The sequence below is a fragment of the Mauremys mutica genome, chromosome 1 (assembly GCF_020497125.1).
Source record: "Mauremys mutica isolate MM-2020 ecotype Southern chromosome 1, ASM2049712v1, whole genome shotgun sequence".
Classification (NCBI taxonomy): domain Eukaryota; kingdom Metazoa; phylum Chordata; order Testudines; family Geoemydidae; genus Mauremys; species Mauremys mutica.
In genome coordinates this window covers 166,622,843-166,644,532 of record NC_059072.1, presented here as the reverse complement: position 1 = coordinate 166,644,532, position 21,690 = coordinate 166,622,843, and the positions used below count along the sequence as shown (strand labels likewise).

The window sequence follows — 21,690 nt, the reverse complement described above, 5'->3', positions numbered from 1 at the left end:
TAAAATCACCACCACAGAGGCATTACAAAGCGTAAGTCAGCTGCAGCCCAGCTTTTTTCCCCCTCCCACTCTGCTATGCATCATAGGGCATGTCTTCACGGCAGAGTTAGCCTGGACTCTTTCTCAGGCGTTGTCTTTAACATCAATCCTGCCCCCACACAGAGCTCTCTTATCTGAATTTGGTGTTGTTTTCAAGCCAAGTTCGCTGGCAAGGCTGGGGATGCAGGTTAGAATTTGGCTGCCACTTTCACTGGGGCTTGTAAACTCACCCACTTTTCACTGAGGGCATGGACTGATTCACTCAAGCACTGATTATGCTCAAATGCCTTCCCACAATTTCCCGTTGTTTCTAAACCAGTGGTTCTCAAACTTTTTTTTTCACGGATCACTTGAAAATTGCTGAGGGTCTTGGCGAACCACATAATGATCTTTCCAAATGTTGTTTGTACCATTAGCTAACTATTGTAAAGCGCTTTCGATAAACGTGCTATATAAAAAAACTTAATAAGTAGCATTTTTGTTCTACAAATAAAAGCACGCAACTCATTTTAATATCAGTAGTCTTACCTTTCTAATGCGGTGGACGTGCCCTCTCCCCCCGCTGCAGCAGCCCCCGGAGATGGGGCTGAGAAGGGGGGGGTCTCTCCCCCGCAGCTGCAGCCCTGGAGCTGGGGAAAGTCGCCTCTTTCTCTGGCCACTGCAGCCCTGCATGTCCCAAATTCCCCCCAACCCCTCTTCTCACCCCACTGCCCCCTCCCACTTACCCCCTATTCTCCCCAAGGCCACCAACTCACCTTACATGTGTGTCTTCTCCAGAGTTCAGGCACCTAATTAGTGGAGCTACACGGGCACGGCTCCACTAATTAGGTGGGTGGCCCTTCATTCTTTTGTGTGCAGCCGCCCAGGCGTGCACCTTAGCGGAAACTATCTGCAGACCACCTGAATGGAGCTTGGGGACCACTGGTGGTCCACGAACCACAGTTTGAGAACCTCTGGTCTAGAAGGACAGAGAAATTCTCCCACAATTCACTGGGAAAGAATCATAGAGCAAATCAGTTTACTGCACTGCGGCACACAGAACCATGGGATGTGCTCCCAGCAGTCCTGGCAAGCAGCAGCACACACAGGTGAAGGCAGTAACTGGGCTAGGGCTTTGCAGCATAGCTGCTCTTACCTGGGCTAGTCTAACCTAGGTGCCAATCACCTGAGTTAGCCCACAGAGATCGCCATTCAGCAAGGTATTTAAACACGTGCCTGATTTTAAGCACGTGTTGTCCCCAATAGAGTCAGTGGGGCTGCTCACGTGCTCAAAAATAGGAAAATACCTTGCTGAATTGGCACCTTAATCAGCACTCACATGACCAAAACAACTGAAGTCCCACCTCACTTTCCCACCAGACAGAAATCCCACTCTTAACTGCATCACCTCTGTCAATTTCTGCTTAAATACATAGACTATTTAGCCATTTGCTAGAAAATTGACAAATTCAGGCTACGTTGGCTCTGGGGTGGGAGAGGCAGGGCAGAGAGAGGAAGGATATGCCCGTGATGAGGGTGCTAGCCTAGGACTTGAATGACCTGGGTTCATCTACCGCATACTTCTTGTATGACCATGGGTTAGTCACTTTGCTTCTCTATGCCTCACTTCCTCTCTGTGAAATGGGGATAATAGCTCTTCCCTACCCCACAGGAGAAATACGAGGCACTCGTGCTACTACAGTGATGGGCCCATGTAAGCACCAGAGATACAAGAGCATTCCCACGGAAAAAGACTTTGACAGCAGATGGCACTAATTGAAAACGTTTGGCAAGTCGTGCCACCTCCCACGCTGGTTGTGAGAAAATGTTTGAGGGAGTTGTTTAATAAACGATTCCCCTTCTCTCTTACCCCTCACCTCTGCAGACATGTGAAGCCCTGGTTCACAGATTAAATATGAACACTTCTGTAAGCAAGCCTTGTAAACTATTGCTGTATCAACCCTGCCATGGAGGGAGGCGTGTCTGAGGTAGGGGAGTGGGACAGACAGGGGCAGAGCCTGTGCTTCATATTTTAAGGCATTTGATATTTTAAAATGTTTTGGGGCTGCCATTTCCCACAAGGGCACCCTGTCTCATCCAGTCGCTAACAGCGTTGCCCAAACCAATCAGCCCTCCTCTTGTCCTGTGGCATAGAGCAGGACCCTGGTCTCAGACATCTGCAATCTCCTCCCTCCTCCGCCCCCTGTCCCTGTCCCATCTTTACAACACACTTGAAGGGCCTCTTGCTCTGCAGCCCTTTTAGGCTCAGTCAGGAACTGCTGGTGCTGAGCACCCATCTATATAAGCTGGTATCTACTGGCTTCAGCTTCCTGGGCAAGAGCCAGGCCTTAGGGAGGCTGGTTGCTGCCTGTCACCTAGTGACTGCAGGGAGGCACTGCAGGCAGCAGCAGTTCTGTGGGAGCTCCAAGCACAGCATCCCCAGCACTGCAGAATACAGCAACACACCTGCTTACAGGGCAGAGCAGCTAGGACCATATTGTGCCTTCCCTATCCTCTTCACACTGGATGCCTATAATATGGCAAGCAGGCTTTATGCTGGATGTGTACGTTTTTAAAGCCTTCAATACTAGAGTCCCATGTTCTATTCCAGGGGTAGGCAACCTATGGCACGTGTGCCGAAGGCGGCACACAAACTGATTTTCAGTGGCACTCACACTGCCTGGGTCCTGGCCACTGGTCCGGGGGGCTCTGCATTTTAATTTAATTTTAAATGAAGCTTCTTAAACATTTTAAAAACCTTGTTTACTTTACATACAACAATAGTTTAGTTATATATCATAGACTTAGAGAAAGAGACTTTCTAAAAATGTTAAAATATATTACTGGCACGTGATACCTTAAATTAGAGTGAATAAATGAAGACTCAGCACACCACTTCTGAAAGGTTGCCGACCCCTGTTCTATTCAAGCCCTCTGAGGACACATCCCAATTGGTATTCACATTTAGACACCAGACACCATATGACAATATTGGCACTTGAACGTGAGTATTAAGTTTATGCCCTGCACACAGATTCCCCCCACCTTACCAATAACAAAAACTAAACTGTAAACACTTTTCCCTAGCTGCTTTTTCCATTTTAATCTGCAGGCGCCTTCTGCAAGATGTCTGTACAACACAGTGTTTTAAATAAATTACTTTCCAGGAACATGAAATATGACACACTTACTTACAGGGAGGCTATAAGAACATAAAAGAAAAATATGTGGGGTTACAGCAAATCAGATAAATTAAAGGGAAAGTAGGAGTTTTAATAATGTTTAAGATTACACTTCTATCATTAAGAAAAATATACTTCTCTGGTCTTTTGGTGGTCTGAGGTATTATTTTCCTCATATCTCACAAACAGGAAATAGCTGAGCTCCCCTTGTTTGTATTCTTTGTAAGCTTCTCCATAACATGTATTTTAAACCAAGTAACTTTTTTTTCCCACCAATGGGCAGTCATGAGGTATTTCACTGCTACCAACAGATAAGCAACAGATAAGCAACAAGCTTAGAAGTATCCAACAAATAGACTAGAAATATAGACAAACGACATTTTTAAAAGTACCAACCAGGGTTGTGGTTTTATTTTAGTGCAGTGGCCTTGTTTATAAACAAAATTAAGTACGTAGTGTGGCTCAATTAAAGGGGACATAACTTCATTCCCTAAACTCTTTGAAGTTACTACATCATAAAACAAACAAAAAGACAAATACCTTCCTAGGCAAAACAAAAACAACAACAAAACTTTTAAATAAAACTGAAGCTTCAAATAATTTATAGGAGAATTTTGCATATAGAGGGTAACGAGTGCTTGAAGATGAGATTGTTGAAGACAAGTGGTGCAGACTTTTTTTAAAACCCTACAAAATTGTTCCTTTAATCTAATAAGGGAAGAATGTCAGCGTGCAGTACAGTGGTTTGAACTAGAGGTGGTTGAAAACATGGGTGGGAGAGGAAAAGAGGTTACTTACCTTGTGCAGTAACTGGAATTCTTTGAGATGTGTCTCCCTACGGGTGCTCCACTGCTGGCATGCTTATGCTTTTGATTGGAGATTTTTGGTAGTAGTGCCTGTTTGACCCATGCATGCACCCTACACATCCTCATGCCCAGCACTGAGGATATATAGGGCTTTGCGGGCAAACCAACCCCTTCTCCACTGCAGAGAGTCTCACAGAGGAAACACTAAAGCAGAGGGGAAGAAGGATGGTGTGATGTTCCCCTCTGATGTTGTCTGGACCAGTGATCTGCTAGGCCACTCCAATTTTTGACTTTGGGAACCAGCCTTACCCTGCTCTGCTGTGACAATCCCCACTCCTGGGCTGTTCACGCACCGCCTCTGGCATGTAAGCTGCTCCCAGCACTAGCCAATACCTCCGGTGCCAGACACGGCCCTGGGAACCTCTGTCTTGCAGTGTCTAGTTATGTCCGCTGGATGCTGAAAACTTATATAAGTTCATCAATTTAACAAAGAAATTGATATGTACAAGGCTTGTTATCCCAAGGGGAGCCTCTGACACACTTTAAACCAAATGCACTGCTTCAGGTAGAATAAACAAACAGATTCATTAACTATAAAGATAGATCTTAAGTGATAATAAGTCAAAACATAAGTCAGATCTGGTCAAATGAAATAAAACCAAAGCGCATTCTAAGCTGATCCTAACACTTTCAATGTCCTTACAAACTTAGATGCTTCTCACCACAGGCTGTCTGGTTACTTTTCAGTCAGGCTCTCTCCTTTGATCAGCATTTCAGTCACTTGGTGGTGGTGGTGATGTCTGTAGATGTAGGTGGAAAAAAGAGAGAGCATGGCAAAATGTCTCTCCCTGTTATCATGTCCTTTCCTTCCTCTTGGCTTTGCTCCCCCACCCCCACCCTAGAGTCAGGTGAGCATTACCTCATCACAGTCTCAAACTGCCCAAAGGAAGGGGTGACTCCCTCAAGAGTCTAATAGATTCTTTTGTTGCTGCCTAAGCCAGTGTCCATTGTTCCTGTGAGGCTGGGCTGGGTTTGTCCCATCCATGCCCTGATGAGGTGAGAACTGCCCCTCTGTTCTTGGAGAGGTTTTGTCTGGGCTTGTTTTAAGCCATGAGGATACATTTTCAGCCTCATAACTATATACATGAAATTATAACCTGTAACCTTACTATAACAACATTACTGAAACAATTACCATAACATCACTATAACAACCATACTCAGTGCATTATGAGCCTTCCAAAGACACCCAACATGACAAGCTTTGCATTGAATACCACACAATCATTTTATAAAGATGGGTGTTCCCCCAAGGTACAAAGCATCACAGGCAGGTAGTGGAGCACCCATGAGGAACACATTTTGAAGAACTCCACAAGATTGATACCATACAAGATGGGTAACCTCTCCTTCCTTAAGCAGTGTCCCTATGCATGTTTCATTTCAGAAGACTCCCAAGCAGCATATTTAACAGGAGAAGGGAGCTTTGGACCCAAGTCCAATACTGGAGACAAGACAGCATCTGATCGAGAAGAATGAACCACCGTGAAGTGCTTGGAGAATGTATGTGTTGAAGACCAAGTTGCTCTAGAGGTAGAAAGAGACCTTGTGGAGTGGGCCAGTATCCTAGGAGGAAGTTGTAAACTGGAGATTCATAGCAAGAAATAATACATTCAGAAATCCACCTAGAGTGCCTCTGGGTGGCGATTTGGACCCTTTGGACCTGTCAGCGATTAACACTAACAGTCTTGCAGATTTTCTGAATGATCTGCTTCTGTCCAACTCAAAGGTTGGTGCCCTTGTGACATCCAGGGTATGGAAGGCAGCACTTTCCCATGTCTGATGCGGTTTGGGGAAGAAAACAGAGATGGATGACCTGATTGATATGAAATTCAGATATCATCTTAGGTAAAAATTTTGTATCCAGACATGAGACTTTGTCCTTGAAAAATACTGTGAAGAGGGTGGGGGTGTCCGCCATTTAAGCACCTAGTTCCCCAACTCTTCTACCAAAAGTGATAGTCACCAATAAGGGCTGTTTTCATGGATAGGTGAAGGAGGGAATATGTGGCCATCAGTTTGAAAAGGGTAGTTCATAAGACATCTGAGCACAAAGTTTAAATCCCATATGAGGTGGGTTCTCTAATGTGAGGGAAATGATTTCTCAATTCTTTAATGAATCCCTCAACCTGGGAATGAGGCCAAGTGGACCCTGATGGAACTCCTGGTTAAGGCTAAGATTTTGTCACCAATATTTTTAGTAAAGGTCATGGACAATAATGAAAAATTCAAAGAAGCCTGTGACGTGTCCCTAAAAATATCTATGACAAAATGAGGAGCCTGGGTAGCTGCGGGCTGGGAGCTCCAGGGGCCCCCACCACCCATGGGGACTTGGAGCTCCAGGATCTCCCTCTGCTGGTGGCTCTGAGGTGCAGGGGTCCACCCTGCCTCCCACAGCTGCCGGGAGCTCTGGGGGTCCCCCCTGCAGAGGTGGAGAGCTGCAGGGGTGTGACGCATGACCAGAAAGAGTTAAGCGTCCTGCAGAATGAATGACTCAAATTCAACCCTTCAGACATATGGGGAGATAATGTTTGTGTTTTTGTGTATTTACATATATATTGGGAGTGGTCAACAATGTAATCAACAATCCCTGTCTACGCTGTATTCTGTTAATTCAGAGATCAAAAGAACATCCTAGCTTTTAAATGAACTGCACACACAGGATGTCACTGTATTTATCTCTCTTTGAAATGTATAGCCAATCATCTGCGAATGGTGGAAAACAGGGAATTGCGTTACGCTAATTCATGTAGCTAATTACTGGTGATGGGCCTACTTCAAAGTCGCCTTGATTGCATATTATTCACCTAAGGATTGCAACCTGTCAAAGAAGGCTTGGAGTTGTATAAGAGATACTTGGGTCCTGATCCTGTCATCTCAGATTGCTGAAGCTTCATCAGGGAAGTTTGAGGCGCAAGATGAGATCCCAGTTGAGCTGGTACACCCTGGATATGATATTGGACATTGGACTATAACCTATGGACTAAATTCTAAAAGAACTCTTTGCAACTACAAAGCTCACCATCTCTATTATAAATCTGAACCTCAAGAATTGAACTTGTGTCTGTATGTATTTTGATCTTTTAACCACTCTCTCTCTTTTTTTTTAATACATTTTAGTTTAGTTAATAAGAATTAAGTGTATATTTGGGTAAGATTTGGAATATTCATTAACCTGGGAGGTAATGTGTTTGATTCTTTGGGATTGGTAGAACTTTTGTATATGATGGTATAAGATTTTCATTAATCTTCATCATATCTGACCTGGGTAACTAGGTGGAGGCCTGAGGCTGGGTTACTTTAAAGGAGCTGTGTTTTGGACTTCTGAGTAAATTACAGAAGCTGTTTAGTGCTGGCTTGGTAAATCTAAGTATTAAAATATCCACCAGCTTCGGGGTTGTTTACCCCATTCTTTGCAGTTCACCCTAATTAAGTGACCTCAGCTGGCACCCCCCAGTCTCCGGTCACACAGGGTCCCCGCCGCTGTCCGCAGAGTCGGAGAGCTGTGGGGGTCCCCCCTGCCACCCACAGTGGTGGGAAATGCAGGAGTCTCCCCTGCCCCCCGCAGGAGCTCCAGGGGTCCCCCCACCACACACTGAGGTGGAGAGTGGTGGGGGTCCCCCCTGCCGCCTGCAGTGGCCAGGAGCTCCTGGGATCCCATGGCGGTGGGGGTCTCTCCTGCTGCGGCCATTGGCCGGGAGCTGCGAGGGGCTCCTGCTGCCTGGTGAGGTACCACCCAACTCCTTGCCTCTGCAGGCAGCAGAGGTCCCTGCAGCTCCCAGCCAGCACTGGCTGAAGTCATAGAGGTCTTTGGAAGCCATGGAATCCAAGACCAAATCGCAGCCTTAGTCATAGATAATCCTTACTTTATTTCCAATAGATCATCAAGAATAGCAGAGAGTAGATAATGAACAGATGAAAGACATCACAGGCACACTGACACTGAAACCTTTTCAATTTTTGAAAGTAGGTATCTTGTGTAGACTTTTTTTTTAAACTATTTAATAACACCTGCTGTACCTCTGCAGAACAGATGGTCTCTATTCCTGTGAACCTTTGACTGGCCAAGCCTTGTGGTGAAGAATTTCCAGATTGGGATGGTGTGTCTGCCTGGGATTTTGAGAGAAAATGCTAGGAATGGATGGACGGCTCATGGCCACACAAATGGCTAGGTGAATCAGGGCAAGGTTCAAGATCTTTCTGGGCCATGCTGGAACCACTAATATGATCTTGGTTTTGTCTTGCTTTATTTTGTTTACCACCTTCAAACTCCGTGGCACTGGAGGAAATGCATACAGAAGTATCTCACAGTAAGTGAGGGCCTAATCCCCATCTCCAGAAAGATCATCTGCACATCCCGTTGGTAACAGTGGCAAAGAGATCCATGGTTCTGTAACTTCCCAAGTCAGAAAAAAATGCACTTGAGAGTCCAACTCCTATTCATAGTCTCAGGAGAAGTGCCTGCTGAGGTCATCAGCCATAGTATTTTGTACACTTGGAAGGCAGACTGCATAGATTAGGATGGGGTTGACCATGCACCAGTACCATAGCTTCATCTCTTTGGCACAAAGAGAAGGGGATATCACCATGCTCCCACCCCCGGTTAATATAGAATATATAGACAACATCGTCATTAATTTTTATGGATCTCTTCCTGATTAAAGGCAGGAAGTGAATACAGACATTCCTGACCGGCCTCAGCTCTAGGAGATTGATGAGTAACAATACTTTTTTGGCAGATCATTTGCCCTGAATGGCGTGGATCCCTAAATGTGCTGCCTAGCCCAGAGATGCATCTGTCATTATTGTGATGGAAGGGGAAGGTTGGATGAATGAAACACCAGTGCAGACACTGTCTGGGTCTTTCTACCACTTGAGAGTCTCATATTTGACAAGGGACCAATTCGAGCTTGTTCAGGCTGTGTTTGTTCAGGGTTTTTAAGACAGCCCTGGAATCTATGAAGTAATAACCTGGCATGCTGCATCACAAACATACAAGCTGCCTGAGTAACTGAAGGAAATCTTTTGTTGATGTCTGTGGACTGATTTGAATTTTTGACATAAAAGGTGTGTTAATGTCAAGAACCTGTCAGTGGGAAGGGAAGCTCTGATACTGCATCTAGGGAGGTGCCTATGAACTCTATCATTTGCACTGGCCTCAGAGTAGGTTTCTTGACGTAGCGCTGCAGTCCTAGTCTATGGAACAAAGACATTGCTGTCTTTACAGAAGAGAAATCCTCGTTGTAAGACCAGCCCTTGAGAAGTCAGTCATTGAGGTACAGAAATACAACTATCCATAGACATCAAAGATAAGTGGTGACCACTGCCAATACTTTCAATACTCTTGAGGATGAAGGCTGAAAGGAATCCGAAGCCTGGATCCGAAGCCAGATGGAGAGAATGCTTCATCATTAAAATACTATGTTGTATTTCTTAATTCTTTCCAGCCCTGCTTTTGAATGCTGAGCAAATGGAACACTTGAAGGATGTCTCCCTCCAAACAAGCAGAAGATATACTGAGAATACCCATCACTGTCCCAGATAGCTTTCTGTCAAGAGATGCAACTTTTGAAGCCTGGAGACCCTGGAACAACAGGGATCTTGAAAGGAAAGTGCTTCCGTAAAGGGGAAAGGGGATTGTAAAACAAATCATTCTATAAAATAAATATGAATTAAATAAAACAAAGAAAAGGATAATTAAACTAAAAGCAAGGCCATTGAGAAGGACCTGAGAGCAGTTTGCCCACACAGCTGTAAAATAGAATATTCATAGACTTTAAGGTCAGAAGGGACTATTGTGATCATCTAGTCTGACCTCCTGCACATTGCAGGCCAGAGAACCTCACCCACCCACTCCTGTAATGGACACCTCCGCCACCCCCATCTTTGGCTGAGTTACTCAAATCTTCAAATCATGATTTAAAGACTTCAAAGTTACAGAGAATCCACCATTTACACTAGTTTAAACCTGCAAGTGACCTGTGTCCCATGCTGCAGAGGAAGGCGAAAAACCTCCAGGGTCTCTGCCAGTCTGACCCCAAATATGGTGATCAGTTAGATCTGCGCATGTGGGCAAGACCCACCAACCAAACACCTAGGAAAGAATTCTCAGAACCCTCCCCATCTAGTGTCCCATCTCCAGCCATTGGAAATACTGGTTGCTAGCAGTTGCAAATCAGCTACATGCCATTGTAGGCAGTCTCATCATACCATCCCCTCCGTAAGCTTATCAAGCTCAGTTTTGCAGGGCACAAGGATGTGTAGGGCACATGCACAGGTCAAACAGGCACTATTAACAAAAGTCTCCAGTCAAAGGTGCACGGGGTACAAGCACACCTGAAGTGGCATGCCCGTAAGGACATTACTTGACGAAGAACTAAAAAGTTTTCAGGTTTTTCCTTTTCTTGGACAAAAAATTTCAATTACAATTTTTCATCACAGGTTCTAAAAAAACAGCCTCAGCTGAAATAAGTGTGAGGAGCCCAGGGTTCTAGAACCATCTGCCACTGACTCACGGTACGACCTTGAGGAGTAACAGCAAATCACTTAACTCCACTGTGCTTACATCTCCTTGTCTGTAACTTGGAGGAAATGATTCTTACCCGCCTTTTGTAAAGCATTTCAAAATCTTCAGATGAAGACCACCACGAAAGTGCTGGGTATTTTTAATTTTAAAAATCCCTGTTATTTTTAGATATTTACAATCAGGATTGGGGTTTAGGGTATTGGAAACAGTACAAAAAACAAAACAAAACAGTGCCTGCCCCAAAGTGTTTACAATTTAGAGATGTAAATAGATTGGGCATGGGAATAATACACACAAGCATGAGAATGGTGAAGAATTGTCTCAGCTATGTATTGCATTTTTTGTTCCCTTAGTTGTGGATAGAGGCAAGGAGTAGGCAAATAGGGGAAAGATAAATAGTCACAGCTTCTCACTTGACTAGCCATGATCAGTAGGCTGGGTTTTGTTGGCATAGCAGAGGTATGTGTTAATGGGCAGGAAGAGAAGATTGTGGCCATTTATATTTTATCAGGAAGTTTATATAACCGCTTCTCAAGGCTTAAAGCAGTTTATTTAGCTAATAAAGACAGAAACCATGAAGTAATTGATTTAAAAATATTTTATTATTTATTGTTGTAATTCTATCATTACTGTCAATATACAACAGGTGAGATCATTGACAAATATAGAGATGAAAACAACATTGCAATTAAATTTTACTGGTTTAGAAGTATAGTGTCACTATTATTAAAAATGTTGCCAACACTGGAAACTCCAGTTTTCTTACTTTCCTCTCAATCCCCATTCCCAAAGTAATAAAATACTAGTCCTTAACTTGAGTAAACTGGCTACTTTCTTATTTTAAAATTCATGCCCTAAAAGAAATTGGTCACAAATGTGATTGAAACCAATTTCAATTAGATTTTTATAAAGCAGAAATACCCCTTGTGGCAGTCTTTCACCCCCTTTTGAAACTGCTAAGATAGGAACAATTGCATACTGGATCCGTGAAGGGATTTAGTTTTTCAATTACTGTTGCTCCCAAACCAAAACTATCTGTGTCACCACATCATCTTGCAAAGGGGCAGATGCTCCTCTTTGCTGGTTTACATGTGCTTATTTCTGGTACAAGAGAAATAACCACATCAACAAAGGCCCAGGTTAAGCTCCCATGCCATAGATCAGTTATCTGACAATACAATGGTTATGGTACACATGTAGACATTTGTGATAAATGAAGGGTGGGCACCCAGCCAGCCAGTTAGCTGTAAAATCCCTCTTGGTAGCTGTTCTCTACTTGTTTTACCCAAGGGTTAAAAAGTCCCCCAGGTAAAGAAAAGAAAGTGGGCACCTGACCAAAAGCGCCAATGGGAAGGCTAGAACTTTTAAAATGGGGGGGAGGGGGAACTTTCCCTTTATCTGTGGTTGTTCTCTCTGGGCTGAAGAGATGGGGCAGCAGGAACGCTGTGTAAAGTTTGAACCAGATATGAAAATCATCAGATCATATCTAGAACTACTTTTAACAACCCAAATATGTAAGTAAATTAGGAATGTTTAGAAAAGGAGATCAGGTTTATTTCTGTTTATTTTTTAAGGCTTGTGGACTCCTGTGTGCTAACCCAGATGCTTTTGTTTACTTGTAACTTTTATGTGGAACCCCCAGAAAGCTATTTTGGGTCTTATTTTTTGGAATTGCTCTTTTAAAATCTAGGAAAAAGTTAAGTTCCAGATGTATTTTCTTCCTTTTTGTTTTTAATAAAATTTACCATTTTTAAGAACAGTATTGGATTTTTGGTGTCCTAAGAGGTTTGTGCATGGAAGCAGAGTAGAGGAGAGAAGTGAAGTGCTTGGAAATGGAGCTGAAGCACTTAAGAGCTGGAAAAGGCTAAGCTGGATCAACCAGATAACCCTAACAGTCCTTCTCCAGGTACTGCTCCCCATTCCAAGAAATTCCCCACATACAAGGTAGGCAATGATACAGAGGCCTTCTTAGAAAATTCTGAAAGGGCCTGCCTTGGGTACAACACCCCTACAGAGCAGTATGTGGTGGAGTTGAGGCCGCAACTGAGTGGACCTTTAGCAGAGGTGGCAGCTGAAATGCCTAAACAAAAGGCCAGAATTAGAATGGGGCTAACACCCGAGCATGCCCATCGGCAGTTTAGAGCCCTAAGGTGGAAACCAGACATGGCATTTTCCCAACACGCCTACCACACTGTAAAAAATTGGGATGCCTGGATATCAGAAGCAAGTGTTAAATCTCTGGAAAATCTGTCTCTCCTAATGCAAATGGAGCAGTTCTTAGAGGGTATTCCTGAGGAAAGCCCAAAACTATAATTGAGGTGGGGGAGATCAGAAACAAATGGGTGGAGGTGGAGGAGAAGAAGAAAGCTAGTAGCAGTTGGAGTGGATACCAGAAGAGGCAACCCGAGACAGCACCCCACCATCGGGGTCAACCCAAAGCCCCACCTCCCAAGGAGGAGTCTTCCACACAGCCAGGGAGACCCCAGATACCCTCTCGTCCCACCACCCTACTCTCCAACCACCCACCTCACCCCAGTCCACAGTCAGCTGGGCGATGCTTTAAATGTAATGAGCTGGGGCATGTGAAGGTCAACTCCCCAAGAGTACCAGCTGACTACAACTCATCACCCCAGAGTCCCACCGAGAGCCTTCAGGCCCAGATGCCTCGCAAATGCCCCCAGAGTGAAGGGAAATTGAGTGTGGGAGGGAGGAAGATTACTGCGTGGAGAGACACTGGAGCACAGGTATCAGCTATCCACCAATCCCTGGGGGACCCCAAATTCATCGACTCAGAGGCCCAAGTGATGGTGCAACCCTTTAAGGCCAACTCTTAACTTGCCTACAGCCAAGTTGCCTGTCCAGTAGAAGGGCTGGTCAGGGATATGGACTTTTTCAGTCTATGACGATTATCCCATTCCCATGCTGCTGGGAGAAGACTTAGCCAACCATGTGAGGCTAACAAAAAGGGTGGGAATGGTCACCTGCAGCCAGGCTACACAGGCCTCCACACCTAACTCCATTCCTGAGCCTCCTACAGGAACCCAGCCAGAGGTGGTGGAACCAGACCCCAAACCAGAGTCTACGGCAGCAGTTGTAGATCCAGTTCCTGGAACTCTGCCAGAACAAGCCCAAGGATCGGAACTGGTAGAGCAGTCAGCACCAAAGCCCGTGCTTGCAACCTCACCAGGGTCAGGGGAGCCAGCACCAAAGGGCGTCACAGAGCCTGCACCTGCAGCAGCAGCTAAACCGGCGCAAGAGGCTCAACCGGAGCCTGAAATACAACCTAGTGCACCAGCAGAGAGCAGTTCACAATTGACGGAGACAACCCCATCACCTGCATCGCTTCCAGTGGGACCAAGCCCAGGTCCACAACCCAGCGAGGAACTAATGTCTCCAGCATCAAGGGAACAGTTCCAGGCAGAGAAGGAAGTGGATGAGACAGCGGCACGGAGCAACCACCGCCTCTCAGCTCTTCTAACAGGTCCAGATTTGTTATAGAAGGAGGTCTCTTATTCAAGGAGACTCTTTCTGGTGGGCACAAGGAGGACTGGCATCCTCGGAGACAGTTGGATTCAGCCTTGACAACATTGTACTACCATAAATAAAGGCAACAAAATCCCTACAGATCACAGATAACACACAACCTCTGCCAGAGTGGTTCCCACAGCACTGCTAGCATAGCTTCCTATCTTGCCATGCTGCTGTAAATCTGATGCTGGCAGCCAGGTGAATTTAATCTGATTTAGGGGTTTAGAGGCCAATGAGTGCCAAGCTAGTTTCACATCTCAAACTCTAAAGCTGAATCTTCTCCTACCTTGCTATGGTTTGTGATGAGGAGCAAGTAGAACACAGCTGCGTGTGTGACTCATTCCAGTATATTCATGGGCATGCTCTCATTACAGACATGTTGCACATGCACTGATGGGGACATGCAACTTGGGACTCTGCTCACACCTGCTGATGCACAGCAATAGGGGAGCAAGACTGTGGCAGAGAAGGGCTACAAAAAGAGAAAGATGGCAATGCTCTGTTCCCACTGAAGTCAATGGTAGAATTTCCATTGGTTTCAATGGGAGCAGAGTTCTGAAGATCTCATCGCTAGTGCTTAATCTGGAAATTGAACTTTATCAAGCCAATAAATCAAAGTGGGACTTACACTGTAACCAGGTCCAATCAAAACAGGAAGCACAATGTGCAAATCTATTAACCCCTTCTCTAAAAGTGCCACTCAGCAATAAATTGTCAGCTGTAACACTGGAAGTTCAGGAGAGATTTACCAAGTATCTGTACACAGGGCAACACTGAAGGTATTTTGTACCCCATATAACTGGCAGATTTGGCAGCTACGAAAATGGTGCAAAGAATGCCCAACATAAAAGTGGAAGAACAAAGATCGGTCAGAGCAAGAATTTATAGTGACACTGTCAAGAGTTGTAGGCTCAAAATTTGACTCTCTCCCCCACCTTATCTGTTTGTGAAGTCCATGTAATTCTTTGTGTTCCTCCCCCTCAAAACAAATATATTCATTAATATAAAACAGAAGCCCAGGTCTCATAAGAAGCTATGAAATAGTAAAACAGAGTGAGCACACGACAGGAGGGGAAAACAAACATTTTAATATCAAACTTCCAATGAGTTATTGCAGTGTTGTTGTTGCTGCTGAAGAAACTACCTACTACTGGTGCTGGCTATTTGTATTATTTAGAAGCCATTCTGTAAACATTGTGGATGGTTGATTAATATGCTGTATCAATGCCGACACATCCAATAAATATTCTGATAATTCTGCAGGCTTTTTACGTTGTGCTTCCTGGACTGATCCAGTGGTTTTAGGACATCCCCTTTAGACTCCTGATTAGGACTTTGGAAGAGGTATCCCCAGATTACTTCAATCACAGAAGCACAATATGTAACATATTTGGTTGTTCTAGATACCCAATACAACTTTGGAACAACCAAAGAAAGGCTGTTCCCAAACAATCCTTCCCAGGTTTCACACAGTACTCTGGATGGTGAGTAAGGACTTTGGGAACTGAATTGGTGCTGTATGAATATTCATGCAGTGCAGACAGACAATTAATAAAGCTAATAATTTAAGTACTTCTGTAGTGAGTCTTGTAGTTTTGATTTAAGGAGCACCCTAGTAATCTGAGACAAATTACAAGGTCAAGAGGAACCATCCCTACAGGAAGATATAAAAGTGGTCATGGGGCTACTCTCCACCGATGGTGCTAAGTTTCTGAAGGACAAACGAAAGACAGGAATGCATCTATTTGATTCTTAATAATGATGTCCTGTGGATGCAATTTGTGTGGCAAGTAATGGGCCAGAGACATCTCCCAGGCGTCCACAAAGAACACAGCAATTCCTGAGAACATCTTCCTCATGATTGTGTCAAGCTGAAAGGAATACCAGTCACTGTTGAAGAGACTCACTTCTGGCCCAAGCTCCTGAACATTGGCTGTTCTGATGACCACCACAGTTTTGGGGCTGCGATCCAGCAGTAGAATGATGGACCTACGAATGTTCCTCAGTCTTCGGATGTACACCTCCACAGGGAAGGTGCTGAAGTGGGACCATATGGATATGGCTATCACAGTGTTTCTTCCGCCTACAATGCCATTCAGCTCATTGGCAATGTAGCGTAGCTCGCTACTGAAGACAGTGGTAAAGCGAATGGGTGGCCCATGACAGCGGAACTTCAGCAGGACATTGTGCTTCAGGTCCACGGACATAAAAGGACCTAAGTTTTTAGGACTCCCAAGGTTAAATTCCACTAGATCTGAAACACAAGAAGAATAAAGATTTCCTCTCCTGCCATCTTTTACTATCCATAAATCATTTGGACAGTATGAAAGTTCTGCTAGAAAAGAGTGTTTGAATAGGATACTAAATGCAGTTTAAAAACTCCGATGTTTGCTACCTGAGCACTGAAACATATACCCACTAAGATTGGCATCTCTCTAAAGCTGAAATGCTATCAATGAAAAGCAATATCTTTGATTAACTTCAAATAAATTCTTTTTCTCCCCACCACCTTATAAATAAAGGGATTTTCTGAGCAGATTCTTTCCATCATAAATACGCCACCACATAAAGTGCCAGCAGAAAGCCTTCTCTGCCAACTTTTAACCTCCATTTAATTTAATTAGCACTTCAGGAACTAAGTCAACTGTATTAAAATGATTTTCACCCTTTATCTAAATAAAATTGATTCCTTTTTGCAGTTATGATGGTTAATTCAATTACCGGCTATTAAATTATGCCATCTAATAAGGAAGGTCAAAATTCTGAGTGAAAAGAAAGAAAAAAGAGTCCAACACTGACCAACAATAATTGAAAAAAAGTTACATTACTGCAGGGGTAGGCAAACTTTTTGGCCTGAGAGCCACACTGAGGTTGCAAAACTGGATGGAGGGCCGGGTAGGGAAGGCAGTGCCTCCTCAAACAGCCTGGCCCCTGCCCCCTATCTGCCCCCCTCCTACTTCCCGCCCCCCGACTTCCCTCCTCAAAACCCCCAACCCATCCAACCCCCCCCCACTCCTTGTCCCCTAACTGCCTCCTCCTGGGACCCCCTGCCCTAACCACCGCCCCCGGGACCGCACCCCCAATCCAACCCCCCTGCTCCCTGTCCCGACTGCCCCGACCCCATCCACACCCTCGCCCCCTGACAGGCCCTCTGGGACCTCACACCTAGCCAACCCTCCCTGTTCCCCTTCCCCTGACCACCACCCTCCAGAACCTCCGCCACATTCAACAGCCCCCTGCTCTCTGTCCCGACTGCCCCCCGGGAGCTCCCAGGGCCCCCCACCCCTAATACAGCCCCCCGGCCCACTTACCATGCCAAGCAGAGCATGCAGAGCAGCATGTCTGGCTGCCATGCCGGCCGGAGCCAGACATGCTGTGCTATGCTTGGCAGGAGCACACAGCTCTGCCTGGCAGGAGCACACAGCTCTGCCACCAAGTGCTGCCCGTGTGGCGGCGTAGCTCTGCAGAGGGGGTGGGGAGAGCAGAGGAGGAGCTGGAGGCTAGCCTCCCCGGCTGAGAGCTCAGGGACCAGGCAGGATCCGGCCCGTGGGCCCTAGTCTGCCCACCTCTGCATTAGTGGAACACTGCAATTGCTACCACGTACATGTATATGTATATTTTTTTTCTTACTATATGTTCCATTCTATGCATCTGATGAAGTGGGCTGTAGCCCATGAAAGCTTATGCTCAAATAAATTTGTTAGTCTCTAAGGTGCCACAAGTACTCCTGTTCTTTTTGTGGATACAGACTAACAGGGCTGCTACTCTGAAACATGTCTTATATAAGCTACATCATGCCCCCTGGTAGTTGTATATTAACATGCTCACTTATCTCAAAGTAATAGAAATGATCTTGATTGACGTAAGCAGAATACACTCCACGGTGCCAGTTTTGAGGGTGTATTGCATATATATTTGCTCACTGGGATTTGGCCCCATATATTTCCACTCTTTACTAAGGAATTTGGATGACTCATCCTGTCAATGGCTATTTACTGAAAATCCATTTGCCATCCATCCTTCTTTATTTCTTCCATTATTTTGATATTAAGATATAAAATCACTATGGAGTGAGAGACAAAAGACTTTTTGAAAGCAATCTGCACAAAGCAAAAAAGAAATTACCTGGAACAAATGTGGTCAGATATTCAAACCACTGTCTTACTGTAGAATCGCCAAAGAAGTGGACTACTTTTCCTTGTAAGCATTTACTAATATCAGCTGTCTTGTTAAAATGATGGATCCAATGTGTTCTTGGCCTCCACTCGTCTTGGTAATAGTAACCCAAAGGGAAAACAGCTGGGCCCTGAGATCTGTCCAGATTGGCTGATTCTGGAAGAGGAAAATTATTCCAGATTAATACACAATTACAAAAATAAACTCTGTAATTTTCATGGAAGTATATCCAACCGAGCAAAAGCCTCAGCCCTTATCCTAATGCAAAGTAGCATGACAAAGAAAACAGATTAAACACCTCAATCTAACACTTTTTTTAACTCCTGCTGCAACAAAAGACAGTTATAGGCATCTCTACCAGCTTCACCTACAGTTAAGGTTACTTAAGTACATTACATATACTTCACATTATAAAACCCCACTGTAAGTTGCTTGTAACTTTTCAGCCTGAATCATTAAAGGATGGCAATGTCCCATGCAAGCTGTCTGCCTGAGGCTGGATTTTTTTTTTTTTTTTATGTTTCAGCAAAAATGGTTCGGTTGTTTCCGAGACCAAGATTAGGGAAGAATACATAGTTTCCCCCATGTTTAAAAAAAAAATCTTACAACCACTTAGTTGATAAGCTCTAGAATCTCCATGCTTTAGGGAAAGGAACTGAAATCCGGATGAGGGGGGTTACCTTTGTCAGAGATGTGCCATGAAAAATTATCAGACCAAAACTGGACAAGTTGTAAGCCTTTGAAAAAATCTCAATTTGCACGTGTGCAGTAGAGACTTGTTTGAGTTTGCAGCTAAATTATCCCAAGATACCATTCCTCACTGAGCATGCCCTATCCCGGGGCTGCAGTGATGGAGCTGCAATTGCTCCTCCCAGCTGTCGTAGGTCACTGTGGTACCAAGCATCAGAACCGAGGGCAGGGATCCTGTCTCTCCTGTGTTCTCAGAGGTCCCCTTGCTGGCTCCCAGTTAGCACGGAGAAGGAAGCAGCCTAACTCAAATATAAAATGGACGGGGAGACTGGAACAAGGAGGTGCTGGGATGGGGAAGGAGAGACTGAAGGGAACAGGAGCAAACAGGGTCAAGATTGGAGGGGGGAACAAAGGCAAAAAGGTCTGTGCCCACTACAGCACACTTCCCTCCAGAGTGGACTGGAACAGAAGATTCCCCTGTATCACCATTTCTCCACTGTCAGCAAACACCTGTGAAACCCACTGGGCAAAGTCTCTCTCTCATCCCCCTCTACTGGCTGGCAGGGTCACAGCTAAGGAGGGGGCCCAGATTACCGGCCCACCCGCACCAAATTTGAGAGGTGCTGCAACCTGGTACATGAGGTCTCAGATTGGATCACAAATTCATTCCAATTGCCTTTCACCCCAAAGCACCTTTGTGGCTGGCCCATATAAAGGATGACAACCTAATATTGCTGTCAGTTACTCCATTAGTTTAAGTGACAGAGGTCACTTGTGCAGTGGACATAAGGTTCCAAACCTGAAGACCCATGAGGTGTCAATATTATGCCACATGATAGTACTGTTTTTTCAGTTTGTTTTTTCCAAAAAACTAGGAAGTTATATATAAAAACTGTTAAAACAACATTAAAGTTGCAAAGTCAAGCACTCAAGAGTTAGGAAATACTAACATTAAAGTTGCATGGGCAACCTTAATTCAGCCCTCACGTGCGTATATATTATGTTGCAGTCTTTAATTACATGATCACATATATTCTTTCCACAGGACCCCTGCCTCAGTCAGCACACAAGATGAACTATACTTCCAGATGAATAAATGTTGTGTAGTGAAGAAAGATGTTGTCTGTAGGATCCCTGTATGATGCTGGCAGACCAGGTGCCAGCTCATATCTAGGCCCCTAGTCCTCATTGAATACTGACAAACTTATAGCTGGAAACCAATCTGGCTTACCTGTGTGTAAGTAGTGTTAGGCTGTTAGCTTGACTTTATTCAGGTTGATACAACTGGCTTTGGGTTACAAGCTAACAGCCTAACAGTAGTATTAAAATAGACAGAGTTATAAGAATGTGTTTAGACTTTATGGAATCCTTGTAGGATGCTGCATGGATTACAATTAATTGTAATAGCTGCATGTTATAAAGTAACATTTAAATGTTGGCGCTATAACTATAAAAATGTTTGCTAAGGCTTTGTCTACCCCGGAAGTTCGTCGGCAAAACTTTTGTTGTTTGGGGTGTTAAACACACCCCAAACAACAAAAGCGTTACTCACAAACAGCGCCGGTGTGACAACGCTTTGTCAGCAAGAGCGCTCTCCTGCTAACAAAACTGCTGTGGCTCATCAGGGGTGGAATTTTTTTTGTCAGTGGGAGAGCTCTCTCCTGCCAACAAACAGCGGCTGCACTGTGCAGCTTGTAGCGGCATGGCTGTAGCAGCATGGCTGTGTCACTAAAAACTGCATAGTGTAGACATAGCCTAAGACTGTAAAATTAGTCTGAGGAGAGGCATTACCAAGTTTGAAATGCTAGTTCACCACAAGAGGTGTTATCTTCTCCCTGACAAAAGATGGTCTACAGACATCAGACAAACCATTGTGGACAAAAGACTTTGTAGATTGCTTCCCCACTCCTCTGAAGAAGGTACATGCACAAGCCCACATCCCATCACAGTTTGAATGCTGGAGGAAGGAAATAAAAATGCCTGTTCAGGAGAAATTGTTATTCCTATGCTGCTTGATTCTGAGGGGTGAGGATTCCTAAGCGTAAACAAGGAGTCCCCAACTGTTTATCTTGGGTTAGCCCAAAAAGACACAGAGTTTACTTATTAGAGAAGTTTCTATTATCTTTTGAAATCTAAGATAAACTTACACACACACAAATGAGTTAATCTACTTTAATCTTATAAATAACTCTCATATGTTTTCCCTCAGTAATACGCCCTTAGTGAGTTTATTACAGGGGTGCCTACAAGTGTTGTCCTTGGTTTACAATCTAAATACAGTTGAGCTGAGGTAAACGACTGGTTCTTTGGGACTAGGAGTAACCAGATTACTGATTTGATTTTTGGTGTAAGCGACCATCTATTACAAAATTCCAGTTTGCCTGGGTGCCAAGATAGACTGGAATGCCCAAGGAGACTGTCTGTGACACCATGGTAAGACTGTTATAGTGGTTTAGGAGTTCATACTTGTTAATGGGTTGGAGAAATCTAATTACAGAACATACAACCAGACTGGAGGTTTTGCCCTGCCTCTTGACAGTCTGCCCTAGGGTGACCAGACAGCAAGTGTGAAAAATCGGGACAGGGGGTGGGAGGTAATAGGATCCTATATAACAAAAAGACCCAAAAAATCGGGACTGTCCCTATAAAATCGGGACATCTGGTCACCCTAGTCTGCCCCGAGGTTGGCACTCACAGCCGTGAG

The 21,690-nt window shown here is 44.5% G+C and overlaps 1 protein-coding gene across 4 annotated transcripts in view; it reads right to left on the bottom strand.

Moving 5' to 3' along the window:
• The window catches only part of NXPE3 (neurexophilin and PC-esterase domain family member 3), a 71,098-nt gene that overhangs the window by 23,701 nt on the left and 25,707 nt on the right, over nt 1–21,690 (bottom strand). For 3 of the 4 annotated variants that reach the window (XM_045001811.1, XM_045001810.1, XM_045001812.1), the window contains exons 5-6: nt 18,246–18,452; nt 12,267–16,374 (exon numbers count right to left, since the gene is read on the bottom strand). In XM_045001811.1, coding sequence (XP_044857746.1) covers nt 15,824–16,374; nt 18,246–18,452 — 758 coding nt within the window. In that variant the 3' untranslated portion in view covers nt 12,267–15,823. Of the gene's footprint in view, nt 1–12,266; nt 16,375–18,245; nt 18,453–21,690 lie in introns of those variants that run through there. The other variant, XM_045001813.1, reaches the window with a different exon arrangement.